Source organism: Pungitius pungitius, chromosome 11 (assembly GCF_949316345.1).
Source record: "Pungitius pungitius chromosome 11, fPunPun2.1, whole genome shotgun sequence".
In the NCBI taxonomy this organism is placed as follows: Eukaryota; Metazoa; Chordata; class Actinopteri; order Perciformes; family Gasterosteidae; genus Pungitius; species Pungitius pungitius.
In genome coordinates, this window is record NC_084910.1 from 1,182,364 (window position 1) to 1,197,970 (window position 15,607).

The following is a 15,607-nucleotide window of genomic DNA, read 5'->3' on the forward strand; positions in this document are numbered from 1 at the left end:
TCTGCACCATTAAGGTCAGAAAGAGGCATTTTTTCTTATATAACGAGGTATATGATGCGTGCGACGTATTTTACTCCACATTAGTAAGAGCAGATTTCTGTGCTCAATAGGAAAGTGCGGGATGCCACTGGGGTTGACATCAACATGCGGGTCGGTGTGCATTCTGGTAATGTACTGTGTGGCGTGATTGGACTTCAGAAATGGCAATATGATGTTTGGTCCCACGATGTCACGCTGGCCAATCATATGGAAGCAGGAGGTGTACCTGGGTGAGTGAACTGGAAGTTAAATGAAGGCTCTTGCCCCCAATAAACACCCTGAAACTTGCATAAGCTAGCTTTGTGTACTGGTGGGTGTAATTAAAATTAAAAAAAAACTTCTTGATTTAATATATTGGTTCTGACTGGTTGAAACCAGATGCAATTTTTATATTCAAAGTGAGACAATTATGGATTAAGTTGTTTATTTCCAGGCGAGTTCACATCACCTCAGTGACACTGGAGCACCTGAATGAGGCCTATAAGGTGGAAGATGGGGATGGGCAAGAAAGAGACCCCTACCTGAAGGAACACGGCGTCATCACTTACCTGGTCATCAACCCAAAGGTACTGTAGCACATCCCTCGCACTCAGCAAAAATGTTGGACATTGCATAAACTGCAATAATTTGACTGTATATTCGTGTCTGCCCAGGTGGAGCGTCGCAGCCCACAGCATCATTACCGCTCCAGACAAACTATGGACGGAGCCAAAATGAGAGCCTCCGTCAGGATGACGCGCTACCTTGAGTCCTGGGGAGCGGCCAAGCCATTCGCCAACCTGCACCACAGAGACAGCATGACTAATGAGAATGGCAAAATTAACACTGCTGTGTGTCATTTCTTTCCAGAAGTATGTTGGGATCTAGTTGACTGGAAAGTTCAACTGTAACTCATCTCTCTTGTTCTTTGTCTAGGATGTGCCAATGGGGCAGTATCAATTCAAGAGGAGATCAGAAAGGCAAGCTGCTCAGTTTAAAGCTGTGTCACCATTTCTTTTGCAGGATTATCATCCCCCTTAAAAGTACAATGTCAGACGACAAGATCTTTAATAGGACTAGACTTGTGCTAGAGGCTTTGTGTCCGACAAATGTTATGTGAATTTAAAAGATATGGCTCTTTTTCTTCTTTTTACCCATTAAAGAACAAAGTCTCAGAAGAAACGGTTTGAGGAAGAACTGAACGAGAGAATGATAAGGACCTTTGATGGGATAAATTCACAGAAGTAAGGTGTTTTTGTAATTATCCAAACAAAATACACAGTATTTTCATACTGGAAATAATGAAACATGACACATTAAAGCAAATGATTGCATGTACTGGATCCTAATGAGGTGGACTACACTAACTGTATTCTCCATCTGGTATTTAACTACACCTTGCTGCTTACAGACAGTGGCTCAAGTCCGAAGACATTCAAAGAATATCCTTATTCTTTCACAACAAAACGTTGGAGAAGGAGGTACAGTAAGACTCCCAGAACGCATCAAGGCTGCTTGTTCCTTTGCCAACCCTTAACCACAGAGAGATTTATGTTGTCTAAATGCAGTCGCTCAGATATTAGTTTGAAAGCCTTTTGTTGAAACAAACTTTTCTTTCTCCTTTCAGTACAGAGCAACAACTTTACCAGCCTTCAAGTACTATGTCACCTGTGCTTGTTTGATCTTTTTCTGCATTTTTATTGTGCAGATTCTCGTCCTTCCAAAGTATGTTTCCTTCATTTCATTGTAAAAAATTTAAATTACTGTTGCTGCAATGTTGTATATTCATTTCTATGAATGTATACTTTGCTTATGTTTCTGTACCTTGATAAATCATTTACAGCCAAGGGCAGTGCTAAATTACACTTTACAAGGTGATATTCAACCTGCATTGAACCAAACCTGCTGAACCTGATGACATTTGTATTTTTTTAGGACGACTGTTTTGGGGATTTCCTTTGGAACAGCCTTTCTAATCCTTTCCTTGATCCTCCTCATATGTTTTATCGGACACTTCCTTGTAAGTAAATCAATTTATTGCAAACATATTTTGTTTTGGTAGTACCCTCTCTGTAAGAGTCCTTTAGTATTGAAACCTGTACTTAACCAGGATAGGCCCGCTCTCTATTGGTACACCTTTTTGCTAATGTCACAGCGAAGGCCCCTGAGTGGTCCAAGTGCCTCTCTTTTGAGCTTAACAGCCCATGAAATGCCTGAGGTGGTTGAGGGCCTAAGTAACAGTCAGTTTTACAGTTGGACACAATGGACTCCTGACCCCGTACACGACCACAGCATCCGCACACCACTGCTTTGGGCCATGCTTCAGGAGCAGATGAACCAGTCTCAACTGGATCTTGTGATTCTGGGGTCTACAGCATAATTGATATTTTTTTTATTGTAATTCATTTAGAAAGGGCAGACTTCGTTTCAGTCTTATGATCTAATTAAGCGGGGTCAAGTACTAGTGAAATACTTCTAGTAATGGAACTGCTCGAATACCTTTAAGCCTCAGCCGCAGTCGGATCTGTCCACTTGAAGATGGTCTCATTTCCAAAGCTAGTTCAGCTCTCTTGGGGAATATTCACTGTCTAGTAAAAATAATTGAAGGATCAGCAGAAGGAAAGAGGGTGAAAGAAAATCACTATTACTATTTAGCATTTAAAGTGCAATATAATTCCAAAAGGCACAGGCCTAAACAACCCATTGCACCAGATGTCTAATATAAGAGTCTTTGTAAATGAGAGGATCCGGCTTTTGCCCCCAAACCGGCTCAAACAATGTTTGCAGATTCATTAGATCTTATTTTTTGTATCCATAACTCTGTAAACATTCTGCAAACATATTAATTAGGGCCGGGACTTTAGCGCGTTAATTACGATTAATTAATTACAATGTGAATTAAGATTAATTAATTACACACAAAATAACACATTAAACATTTTTTACGCATTTTTACACTTACTTTTTGCACCGCGGAACGTTTCTCACTGGATGAGTTTTGGAGGACCGATTATACTGGAGCACCAACTAGCGTTCATGACTTGAGACAACAACAAACCACAGTGAACATGAACGAAGAAGCTGACGAGACCGTGTCGGGTGGCCCCGTGAATGGGAAATCTTATTATAATAAACACACGGATGGAAGCGTCGATAAGAGCGTGGTTGTGTGCAAGCTGTGCAACAAGGAATTCACATCGATCCTCAAGTATCACCTCAACGCTAAACAATTAGCAGCTAGCGTGGACGTACAAGGACCCACACCCAACCCACACTGCACCGGATGACTGGTTTAAGGACCAGGGTAACTAAGTCCACGTCTGAAAAAATAACCAATGTTCTGAATGTACTTGAAAGTATTGGTCTACTTAAAAAAACCTAGTTTACAGAAGGTCTACTTACCTATAGGCTACCTGAATTTATGAAAGTACTATTTCTAAATATGCTATTGCTACACTTGTCTGCTGGAATTGGTTGAACAAAAAGAAAAATCCATGTGAAAAAAATTACTTCTCACTGTTCTCAGGTCAAATATTTATGCAATTAAAATGTGATTAATTTTGATTAATTACAAAGCCTCTAATTAGATTAATATTTTTAATCGAGTCCCGGCCCTAATAATATATATTATATATAATATTTTGACCCTACATATTTTGACTTTTTTCACAATGTTTTTTTCCCATGACATGACTGGAATGATCTTAGATGGAGCAACCTACACGTCCCTGACACTAATGCCAAATGCCCCAAATTTCTATACTTTAAACTATATCTGGGTTCAACCCTCAAGGGACATGGTGGCTCTTCCTAAATCCTTTTTTAGTTTTGGGTAACTGACATTTATAAAAAATCATAATGGGATATTGCCCCAGAGACGGATTGGTGCATCTTGGAGGATCAACCATGCTATTCATCCTTCCTGCATTGGTAAAGGCACAAGTGAGTTGAATTTGAATGTAACAGAGAATTGGAGGGTGGATGCACTAAAAAGGGTAAACAAATCTACACCCTGTGCCAGACTGTCAGTTTAAGGTTGTCCACAGGATGCCCTGAAGTAGACAAACATGTGATTGTCTTGAAAAATGCCCTCAGAGGCTGTAATAAGTTTCATGTCAGTGCGACCACTGAATGAGACACATCCGGCCTTCTCTCCCGTCAAAAAGGTGGAACCCTATGGGCTACGTAGCATGGCTAATAAGTGCTAAAAGCTAAAGCAAAGCAATTAACATGCAATTCATCATCATTCAAAAGATTCCCCATCATTCTTGACAATGCCTTCATAATTCAAGTGAACGCGCCTTGTGTTTCTGCATAACCCCTAGGGTTTACTTCTCAGAAACAACCAGTGGGGACAATGCCCCCACTACTACCTCCGCGGTAGTGCGCTCAAGACTTGGCGGGTGGGATTTGAACCCACTGGCGGCGCGCACAGAGGCTTTTGGCACCCTGCACTCACCCCTACACTACCAGTCCTGGTCACATTTTGGCAACTTTGATTCTCCTATTTAACCTTGAGCATGTGAGTTAGCATTTAAAAGAGTTTTAAAGTTTATTTCCACATCTGGGCTTGAACCCACAACCTTCAAGTGCAGTGCAGGGGCTAATGTCAGCAGCTCTCCCGATGTGCTACTTCACCACACACTAACCAAACCTTTGTTTGTTGTATTTAACCTTGAGATTGCTACTCAAACCTGAAGTAAAGCCAAAGGCTCAAAACCAAGACCGGGCTTGAACCCGCAACCTTCAAATGCAGTGCAGGCTTGTGGCAGCAGCTCTTCCGCTGTGCTTATTCACCACACACTAACCAACCCTTTGTTTGTTGTATTTAACCTTGAGATTGCTACTCAAACCTGAAGTAAAGCCAAAGGCTCTAAGCCAAGACTGGGCTTGAACCCACAACCTTCAAATGCAGTGCAAGCATGTGGCAGCAGCTCTTCCGCTGTGCTAATTCACCACACACTAACCAACCCTTTGTTTCTCGTATTTAACGTTGAGACTGCTACTCAAACCTCTTTCAAAGCAAAGTCTGCATGAAGGGGCATGAACCCACAACCTCAGACAGCAGGTTGGAGCCTGCAGCCCTTCAGTTGTTCCCTTGTGCTATTCAAGCACATGCCTCATTGTGTCCGTTTCTCATATTAGACCATGGGATTGTTTACTAAACCTCAAAACTGTTTCAAAGTTTACAGTTTGAAGCCCTGACTGCAACCAAACCCTCCTTCTGAGGGAGCAGGTTTGAACTGAGGATCCTCCACACTTCAGCCTTCCTGCTATCTCCCTGCACTGTTCGACCACACACCTGTTGATGCTTTTGAATCCAACCTCAATTCTCATAGATTCTCAGGCTGGAATCCACAACACAACACACTTGTCTGCTGGAATTGGTTGAACAAAAAGAAAAATCCATGTGAAAAAAATTACTTCTCACTGTTCTCAGGTCAAATATTTATGCAATTAAAATGTGATTAATCTTGATTAATTACAAAGCCTTTAATTAATTAAATATTTTTAATCGAGTCCCGGCCCTAATCTTAATATTATAGTGCCATATGGTGCTGTCTGTCAAATTAAAATAAACATGAAAAGCCTAGTTGTACTGCGAGTCTCTGGATACCTACAAAGTTCGCTGCAATTGAAGCGGCAGAGAGAAGCTAGTTAAAAAAAAGTTTCTTTGGTTCTAATGGAAGTTAAAAACAAGTATACTGTTGAACTGACTGCTTTGTTAGATGTAATAAATGTGTTTTTCTTATCATTAAATATATTAAGCATTTGTAATTATGCAGCACAGTTATTGCATGAAGTTTGAAATATATTGCTCTGTGGACCAATACGTTGATACAAAGCCTGATTGTGTGCCTGCTGATGTTTTCATCGGCACCACCTCCTTAGTGTTAATCAGTAATCGGTGTTTCAGAGAGTGAACTTGCATTGTTATTTTTTGTCAAGATTAATAATTGATGTATTACTGCATATGTCTACTCATGCTGTACATATTTGAATTGGTTAATTTCTGCTCTCAAGTTGTTCGACTCATGCATTCTTGTATTGTCTGCTGTTGTGTGTTTGTGTCCCTGCAGCACTGCAGTAAAAGCACCTCCAGTTCTTGGATGTGGCTTCTGAGGTCATCAGTCATTATTGCCAACAAGCCCTGGCCCCGCATCACTCTCACCATGACAACCACCGCTCTAATACTCATAATGGCAGTCTTCAACATGGTAAGCCTTTATATGCACACACTGCACTATGGGAGGAGTAACACCAATTAGGCATCACTAGAAACGGAGTGTCACTACCCTTAGGATGACATTCCTCATTAGTAATTGGAAGGTAATGAAATGCAACACGTTTTCACATAAAACAAATAAGAACAAGGGATGTTTTAGGTTCATTACAAAATGGAATGTATCAAATAAACCTAACTCAGTAAGACCGTATTATTACCAACTCAAATATTCGCAACAGTACCAAAAATAATGCTGTGCCACAACAGTAAATATGGCTCAATCATCAAGTTTGGGGACAGTGGACACAGTAGCATTGTGATGTATTATTTATCTCAATGCTCTCCCCCTTTCTGTTCTCCATTGTGCCACAAACTTAAGTGGATATTTCACAGCTGTTTAACGTTTGGCTTTTTCAAATACAAACAGTATTGTTTCCCTGCATAATAGCGCACACAGCATTTGCACGTAGTGGTAAGGGAGTATCATACTTTTTCCGTTTCATTGTTTGTCATCACTTTTTAGATGTATCTGAGGCATGGAAGGAAAAAAATGGAGAGAAAAAAGAAATCTATTTGTTGGGATGTTGTATAATAAAGCACCGTGTCAGGAGCACGGTTGAGACCTTCACACAAATCGATTCCAGAGTTCATCATCTTGTTTTGCACCTGACGTGGGTCAGTTGCTAAAGGCGGATGATCCAAATTAACCTGGCTTTGCTCTGCCAATCCTTATTTTATCCTGCAGGCTCTTCTTTTAAAGGACATTATTGAACTGTTGTCACTATTGGCCTCTTGTCTAACTTTTATTATTATTTTTTTCCTCCAGTGAATACAATCTTGATGCGAACCATTCCACTCTCTTTTTTTGTGGGGGATTTTAACAAAAAATGTTTTGGTTTTAACCAAAACAGGGACAAATCATTTCTGTTAACCTTGTGTTTTTTTTCTAGTTTTTTTTAGAGGACAAAGTGCAGCCCCCGGTTCCTGTTTACAATTCCTCCAATGAAACGCAGTTTTACAGTAATGGACAACTAATTACCTTTACGGGCAAAAACAATTTCTACCTTCCCGTAAGTGAAGATGATCATGTGTTCATTGTTTGTAATCTTTGTGTTTTCCGGTTATAAATCTGACTTTGTTTTTCTGTCTGTTTAGTATTTAATTTACAGTTGCATTCTGGGTCTCATCTCTTGCTCTGTGTTCCTGAGGATAAACTACGAGCTGAAGATGATCATCATGCTCATAGCCGTTGTGGTTTATAATGTCATTATTCTACGAACGCACGCCTCTCTGCTTGATGAATATAGCAGATTCCTGTACAAGACTGAAAACCTGGACAGGTAAGTGCTGATGTTGTTCAAGTGTGTCAAAGAAGTGCACAGGGTGAAAATGAACGAGGGTGTTGAATTAAGATGACACACGTTGATGTGAATGAATGAGATCTTGCAAAGAGACCAATGCTGTTTACGGGCACATACGAGGTCTATTTTTCTCTAGACTACTGAAATGAGATACACAACGTTTGGTGGCTAATACTATTTTGTGCTGAAAGCCAGCTATTTACTTTCCATAATTTCGCTGGTAACAGTGTTATAAAAGCAATAAGGTACAAGAGGCTGTACTTTATCGTCCAATAATGTAACAGCGAGGGGGTGTTGGGCCCGACGCGCCAACTCTCGAACAGTTACATTATTAGTGCGGTCTGACAGGACCTGAAGGTATTCAGGTCTTACACCTCCTTTTTACATAAGCCCCCCCTTTTTATCCTCCTTTTCTAACCCTGCATTGTTCCCCCACTCACAGATGTCCTCCCCTTCCTCGATTAATTTGTTGAAAGCCTAGTTAATGTATCGTGAATGATAAAATAATAAAATAATCGTCATATGGTATCATCAATTAAAGTTAAATTGTCAGCCTGGAACAAAGTTCTATGCAATTGACTAATTCCTTATTTTCTTTTGGTATTTTTGTTGGATACAGATAAGTTATATTTGCTCTATATCATGTAATTTGGTCAGCTGTACAAAATAGGAAAACGTATAAAGGACTTGTTTATTTCTGTTATAAAACTCATCAGAAACTAAATTATGATTCGTTTTCGTGTGCTTTCCATTGCCGATATATTGTCATATGAAACAGTTTGTCCTCAGTCATTGGCATCCATTCTTTGGGAAGAATTGATTATCTAATGCACCAGGAAAGGCTCTTCTTTCATTTGTCTACTGAGCTGGCCTAGATAAACGTGGCCATTAATATGCTAAATGTGCTTGCATAAATTAGGATGCAAAAGTTCTTTTTGAGTGTTATCAAACATTCAGAGCTTATACTCAGTCTGCCGCTAAGAACCAGTTTAATTATGGATTTGAATAACTGCATTTATTTCTTCAACTGAACTGCTCTCATAGAGCATCCCTTTGGACAGTATATGTATATGCATTACATAGCTGTATCCTGGTTGGTTGCCTAACTGGGCGGGTGTCCTTTTTTAGGTTTGATGGTGAAAACACAAGAGCTTAAAGTGTATGAGTGCAAACATCTTATTTAATGCCTACAGATAAAATACGCTGTAAAAAAGTTGTCACAGCAAAGCAGAACTGACAGTCTGAACCGAGGGACAGCTTGAAATACAGTGACACATGCAGTGGATTATGATTTAAATTAATACACAATAAAACGTGTTGCTTTAATTGTTTAACTTCTTTTTCTCCATGCATGAACACATCTTTCTTTATGTCCGACATTCAAGACCAGGAGTTCTCAAAGACCTCAAGACTATGGGCTCTATTTCCCTCTTCATCTTCTTCATCACTCTGCTTGTACTTGCCAGACAGGTCAGTCCACACTTGAACAGTTTGAATGTGGTTACCATGTTTGTCTCCTCCTCTTTAGCTCTGACACGTTACCATTGCAATATTCATTTGGTTTTGTTTGTATTTTGAAGGTTTTGACATGAACTTGGGTTTTGTCACTAAAAGTGTAAAAAGCAAATGTTTTGATTTTTGCACACCTCATGCCCCCCTCTGAGCATTTCCACAATCCTGTGATCTCTTGATCGCCTTAATGGTCTCCCACACGTAAACACAATTGAGTTTGATATAAGGCCCAGCTACTCACAAATCGTCTGTCATTGGCGAGTATATATTCTTCACTAGAACTGGCTTGCAATGTTTACTGTGAATACAGAGGTAATTGGACTCTCGATCCAAATGTTCATAGCTCTTTTTTACTGCACTTACCTTTTTATAGCCACATAGCTTGTGGAAGAAATAGCATAAGCAGAGAGGATGAAACTCTGTGCACGAGAGGCATTGTGAGATCAGTTAAGGACACTATTGGCCAATCGTATACAACAACCAACTTCTCTGGCTATACATTATATAACCCAGTACACATTCAGGTGTGTGAGTGTGCATGTTTACGTTATTTTTATGGTGGACATGCACACAATAATATTTCTCTTTTCTATCAGAGCTTATCATTAAAATAGAAGCAGCTTATCCCCTGGGCTCTATACAGCGTGCTTTAAAAAAGAACATGACAATTACACTCTTTCATGCCCTGCGGGAACTGTATCGTGTCCACAAAAGCCTAATGACTACATGAGTTAATAGCGAAGCCAACGCTCCACCTTCTACTACATGCATCCATTGACTCTTCTTAGCTGATTTTAAGCCTACAAAAATAATTAATTGGATTTCAAGTGCTGCAGCATCACATGAAAAAAATATTTGGCTTAGCACATGCGCTCTATGCATTAATGCTTAAAGCATCTGTCTAACATAAGGAACATGTGATGGTGGTGCTGCGTTTTGATAAAGCCACACATAGACATACATGTTAGGTAGATTGAGTTTGAGATGATATTAGATGCATATGTAAAAGACAAAGTACTTTGACTAGAGCTTAATGCAAAGGCTTTACAGCAAAAATAACAGAGGCAATTTATTCATCGGCTCAGTCTAAAAAATATTGCTTTGATAGCTATGCATTTGTCTCTGTACCCTCTCCCCTTTCTCCCGGACTAACAAGTTATTGTATTTCTAAAATCAAATCATATTCTCTGCCTATTCATTTTTCCATTGGATCAAATTACAAAAAGGTATCTTTGGTTGGTGCATCCTCTCTATGAAATTGTGTACTGCTCAGGATGAAGCACTTCACCCAATAGGGGAGAAAATAACTCCCTTAAGAAATTGTACTCCTAAAATTCCCACTAGAGAAAGTCACTCATCACCTGAAACATTTGACTCCATCTTGGGTTCCATTGTATTACATTCCATGTCTTGTTCCTCTAGCTCCGTTCAGAATGGCATAAATCACATTGCTGCCCTTCTTGAAGGAAGTTAAACTTTTACTATCTGTCGTTTCCAGTGTTTCATTGAATTTTCATTGGTGGGATTGAAATTTTGTAGCCGTTTTTCTTTCTCTATAACCTGATGGAAGCAAGTTGTACAGCTGTACATTCAGTCTCTTCACCTCTGTGTCCTCTTGTAACAGAATGAATATTACTGTAGGTTGGACTTTCTGTGGAAAAACAAGTTCAAGAAGGAATGCGAGGAGATTGAAACGATGGAAAACCTCAATCGGGTTTTGTTGGAAAACGTCCTACCTGCACATGTTGCAGAACATTTCCTGGCACGCAATTGGAAGAACGAGGTAGGCAGCCATTGTTTTCTTTGATTTAAATAGTGTTTTGACAGATGGTGCATTAAAGATGCATTGTGGCTTCATAGAGGTCCTGCAGAACCAGTGGCTTTATGCCCAGATGAAATCAATGCACTGCATAGCAAAGCAGCTTACCTGCACTTGTACAGGACTAGTCTGTGATCATAGGGATTTACCTACTTTTATTTGGCGGTCTGGTGTATGGATTGTGTTTCAGCTAACTCTCTGATCCCACAGATTTTATTTTATTTTTTTCATTCAGTATATCAGATTTTACCATCTGTTTTTCATCCATGTTAAGTCTGTGGCTTATCAATCTTATGACATTTCTTTGCAGCTGTCCAAACTAATATCTGTTTTTGGTCATGCAGGATTTGTATCACCAGTCGTATGACCTGGTGTGTGTCATGTTCGCCTCCATCCCAGACTTTAAAGAGTTCTACACTGAATCAGACGTCAACAAAGAAGGATTAGAGTGTCTCAGGCTCCTCAACGAAATCATTGCTGATTTTGATGAGGTAAAATGCCGCACCTTTGTAGCCTTCCCAACATTCTACACGTGCACCACACCTGCTAGAAAAAAACAGAATACCCCTTCTATTAGGTTTCATTGATGTTCTGGCTGAATGTGATTGGACTATGAACTGTGTATAAAAAATGTAATGAGTAATGCTTCTTAAAAACCACTTGTTACTATGTTTCTGTCGGGCGTGTTTGTATTCATGTGTGTAGCTGCTGTCGAAACCTAAATTCAGTGGCGTGGAAAAGATCAAGACCATTGGCAGCACCTACATGGCTGCTACTGGCCTTAACGCATCACCTGGCCCTGAGTATACATCCCAGGTAGACTCATCACACACACACACATTCAAACCTCCATTTGTGTGTATAATTGCTCTTGTAACTTGTTGTTTCCTCATTGTTTCCCAGGAGCATGAGAGGCAGTACATGCACATAGGGACCATGTTAGAGTTTGCATTTGCCTTGGTGGGAAAGCTGGATGTTATCAACAAACACTCTTTCAATGACTTCAAACTTAGAGTTGGTGAGTTGCACATTAAATAAAATCTTAGACTAAGGAAAAGATGATACATATGCATGTTGCTTATCCACTTTGCTAATGGGGTTGTGGGGAAACTGGTTATCTGCCCTATAACACCTGGGAATGTAGAAGGAGAAATGTTTGTATGGTGTTCATAGCCCACAGGGCTCTATTGGTTCAGGGTTAAGTCCCAAGTAAATGATGGGAGGAACTTGGTGCTGTGACGGCGTTGGAGAAAAGCTGGATGTTAGCATCTCTGTGCCAGTGGTTGCATCTGATATGAGTTGCAGCCACTCAAATGGTTGAAGTAGGCGGCGGTGGGGGAGTGGTCCTTAAATTCCATTCATCTCAGAGTTGGAGAGTTGCGCACAGTAACGGCCATGAAAAGCAAAGTGCTGTGAGTCACGCATTTTTTAACCCTCTAAAAACATGTACTAGCCCTCAAACTTCATTTCACTTGTCCTGCTGTTATATCTCCATAAAGTGTCTGCAAAAGTGAATTCACTTTCATTTTTTTTCATTACATTTTTTAATTTGATGACAGATTTGTCATTCAATAGAGGCATAATGAAATTCACTGGTAGCCCATTTGTAAGGAGGCAACCATTGTATGACACATACGAACAGTAGTACATTCCTGTAGTGCATCATAATGAATATAAACACCAGAAACAAATACAATTCCCCCGTCAGATAGAAAAACCCAACATGAGGAAACCTTGATGTACATTTGGCCTTTATGCATGCATTTATTTCTGGGTGTCATTTCATTATTTTGACCGAAGCACAGGGATGTAGGTTCATGTTTATTTTCTCTATCGAAGAGGAAAGCAGGTCCCAGCTCCCTGCACGCGGTCAATACCACTCAACCTGACCGAATGTATAGGATAGGACAACCACTGGCTCGGTGCCTCCTCACTTGGTGCAGATTGCAATTTCCAGCAATTCTAAAGATTGCTTCAGAATCCAGAGTGGAGACCCGGTGTCATCGGAGTGCTGTGAAAAGTGCCACAGCTTGCGTAGCAACGGTGCTGGGACTAAACTGCATTTAGCTTCCACGTCATCATGTTCTGATGAGATCTTGTGAAAAGCTTTGTTTTTGTTCTTGCTGAAGGTCTTTTTGAGGCTGCACTCTGGCTGCAGTCAGTGATTAATCAGAATGTTAAAAAATAGACATCAGAACTGGAAACAAAATAATGATTTGCATGTTTTCTGATTTAGTGATGCCTTATTAAATACATTCTCAGGTACACCGTTTAACAAGACAAACATTGAATCGGCATTAATTGTAATCACATTTAAAAATGCAACTAAATTTTGTACGCAAACACCTGGAATGTTAACTCATTGCTTCGTTTCATTCGTCAGGCATAAACCATGGTCCAGTAATAGCTGGAGTCATCGGAGCCCAGAAACCACAGTATGATATCTGGGGGAACACTGTGAATGTAGCCAGCAGAATGGACAGCACTGGAGTCCTGGGAAAAATACAGGTAGATATTGTGTAGTTTTGTCTTTACACATCCAACATGTAGCCTCTCACGCCCTCCAAAGGGACTTGGCTGGTGTCCTAAAACTATTGGAAGAAGCAGTGAGCCACACTGTTGCACTTGTTGACATGCTCATTACCATTGGGTAATATGTATTAACCACAACAAAAGTGTCTTTAAACTGCATTCCTTTTATTGGCAATCAGTGGGCGACTGTTTTCAGAAAAAGGTCTTAAATACTCCCTCAGTAAACAAAAATTTTTAATCCTTTTAATTCTGTTGCTCGCTTACATTAGAGGTTTGTTGATGCAGAGCAGGGTCCCATAAGTATAAGTTTGTCTGAGTTAATGGTCGTCAGATGTTCCATTAAGCTACATTTTATTAATCTAAAACCCTCCGTATTTTTGGCTGCGATAAGCAACATGGACGTCAGCGGTCTGGTTCTCCCTGCAGGTGACGGAGGAGACGAGCCACATCCTTCTGACGCTAGGCTACATGTGCTCTTGTCGAGGCATCATCAACGTCAAGGGCAAAGGAGAGCTCAAGACCTACTTTGTGCACACGGAGATGACCCGCTCGATGTCCCAAGGGAATGTAATGCCGTAAGACACACAAGAACAAATGTTTATTAAAGATGGCTTAATATAACAGCAAGAAGCCAGCGACGCTAAACTATATTTGGGAACAAATGTTGGGTCCAGAACAGGCAGAGTGGCACAAGGGTCACTTTGCAACCCATCGACCTTGTTAGAAGCACGAAGTCTTGGATGTATTTTACAGGCAACCCATGAATGGAAAAGCATTACAATGAATATATTGTAATATTCATGCAGTGGTTTGTTTTCCCAAAACTGTCTGTGCAATTTAAATCATCTCATCAATAGTTTACGCAGGTCTTGTTACCTGCTGAAAATAAGGGATAAAGGTGGTCTTAGTGAGATTTTTATTTGGCATACGGTGGTTTTGTAACAAAAGAAAATACTACCCAAAAAGTGTTTTATGATGCAATTGTTTTTTGTAAAAACTTCATTAAAATTTCTATGTTCATTATTTAAAATGAATTTCTGCAAACTTGATTAGCCTCTGCATTAAATAGATAATTGCAATCGATAAGAAAGGTCCTTGTGACTGAAGCTTAAGACCAGATTGGACTCTTTTCCTTGAATTGGCGCCCGGGGGAATTATTCCGTGTGTCATGTTCTTAAAAAGGAGCGTCTCCCAGCATACATGACAGGACTGCTGTAATGTGCCTTGGATTAATACTTCCTCGTATTAAGCGCTATATGCGGCTGGTGAGTAGATCGACAAAGTGACTCGACCAGTCATCTGCAGTTTTCATTTAGACACGCAATTTCTATATGAAATTGGTTTAAAATAACAATAGTTGATTACTCTAAGAATTCCTCCTTTGGCTTCATCATTGTCTCCAAATCAGAGAGAGCATTGTCAATGAGGATTGAAGGGACACTATCCTGGTTCACAAATTATTTTGACCTCAAGAGTTCTAGATTTGGTAATTCCTCTTTAGACCTGTTGACTAATAGAATTATTTGCTTCTGACCAATTAATTTTTTCACTTTAAGATGGAATATATTGTGGGAAAAAAAGGTATGTAGACTGGAAGCGATGGTAACGGCCGTTTGTTGTGCCCCCCACTGATGGGACGTTAATCATGGCTAATACAACATGTGTTAAAGAGAAGCTGTTATTTAACGTCACACAGGAGGGCCACGCCCCGCAGGATCCAGTAGTCCGGAGGAAGCGACGTCCTCAGATCAACCGCTTCGATGTAATTCACGTCCGTCCTAACTGGCTTCTTGTAGATGGGACACGAGTAGAGGCGAGAATCCTTCACACCTGCAACAAAAATAATAAACAGCTGAGGAAGTTATTTCTTAATAAGGGTCATAATTAAAAATGTAAATCGATGAGACGCCTGTGGGACACTGCGGTGTCTGTTTCTATAAACTGGACGCCTGCTCAAATCAGGCAAATAACTCATTAGGAAAACACGCGGCTATTGCCAAGGTGTCCCCAAAAGTGAGTCATCCCACGTTGACTCATGACAGCTGGTTTGTTGTTGCTCGATTCCCTGCCAGCCCCCTTCCTCCCGGAAAGGAGTCAGATTGGAGTCGAGGGGTTTTTTCAAGACATGCCACATATGTT

General features: G+C 40.2%; 2 protein-coding genes across 3 annotated transcripts in view; one reads left to right on the top strand and one right to left on the bottom strand.

The window, feature by feature from the left end:
• The window catches only part of adcy2a (adenylate cyclase 2a), a 33,064-nt gene extending 18,686 nt beyond the window's left edge, over positions 1 to 14,378 (top strand). For both annotated transcript variants that reach the window (XM_037453755.2, XM_037453756.2), the window contains exons 9-26: positions 111 to 269; positions 473 to 605; positions 693 to 869; positions 955 to 998; positions 1,182 to 1,262; positions 1,430 to 1,499; positions 1,646 to 1,743; positions 1,954 to 2,038; positions 6,099 to 6,236; positions 7,195 to 7,314; positions 7,400 to 7,584; positions 8,991 to 9,075; positions 10,742 to 10,900; positions 11,281 to 11,427; positions 11,642 to 11,752; positions 11,840 to 11,954; positions 13,320 to 13,444; positions 13,895 to 14,378. In XM_037453755.2, coding sequence (XP_037309652.2) covers positions 111 to 269; positions 473 to 605; positions 693 to 869; positions 955 to 998; positions 1,182 to 1,262; positions 1,430 to 1,499; positions 1,646 to 1,743; positions 1,954 to 2,038; positions 6,099 to 6,236; positions 7,195 to 7,314; positions 7,400 to 7,584; positions 8,991 to 9,075; positions 10,742 to 10,900; positions 11,281 to 11,427; positions 11,642 to 11,752; positions 11,840 to 11,954; positions 13,320 to 13,444; positions 13,895 to 14,047 — 2,185 coding nt within the window. In that variant the 3' untranslated portion in view covers positions 14,048 to 14,378. The remainder of the gene's footprint in view (positions 1 to 110; positions 270 to 472; positions 606 to 692; positions 870 to 954; positions 999 to 1,181; positions 1,263 to 1,429; positions 1,500 to 1,645; positions 1,744 to 1,953; positions 2,039 to 6,098; positions 6,237 to 7,194; positions 7,315 to 7,399; positions 7,585 to 8,990; positions 9,076 to 10,741; positions 10,901 to 11,280; positions 11,428 to 11,641; positions 11,753 to 11,839; positions 11,955 to 13,319; positions 13,445 to 13,894) is intronic.
• Positions 14,053 to 15,607, bottom strand: part of dnah5 (dynein, axonemal, heavy chain 5) — a 62,571-nt gene continuing 61,016 nt past the window's right edge. Inside the window, exon 87 of the mRNA XM_062565398.1 lies at positions 14,053 to 15,298. Within this exon, the coding sequence (XP_062421382.1) occupies positions 15,147 to 15,298 (152 nt within the window). The 3' untranslated portion in view covers positions 14,053 to 15,146. The remainder of the gene's footprint in view (positions 15,299 to 15,607) is intronic.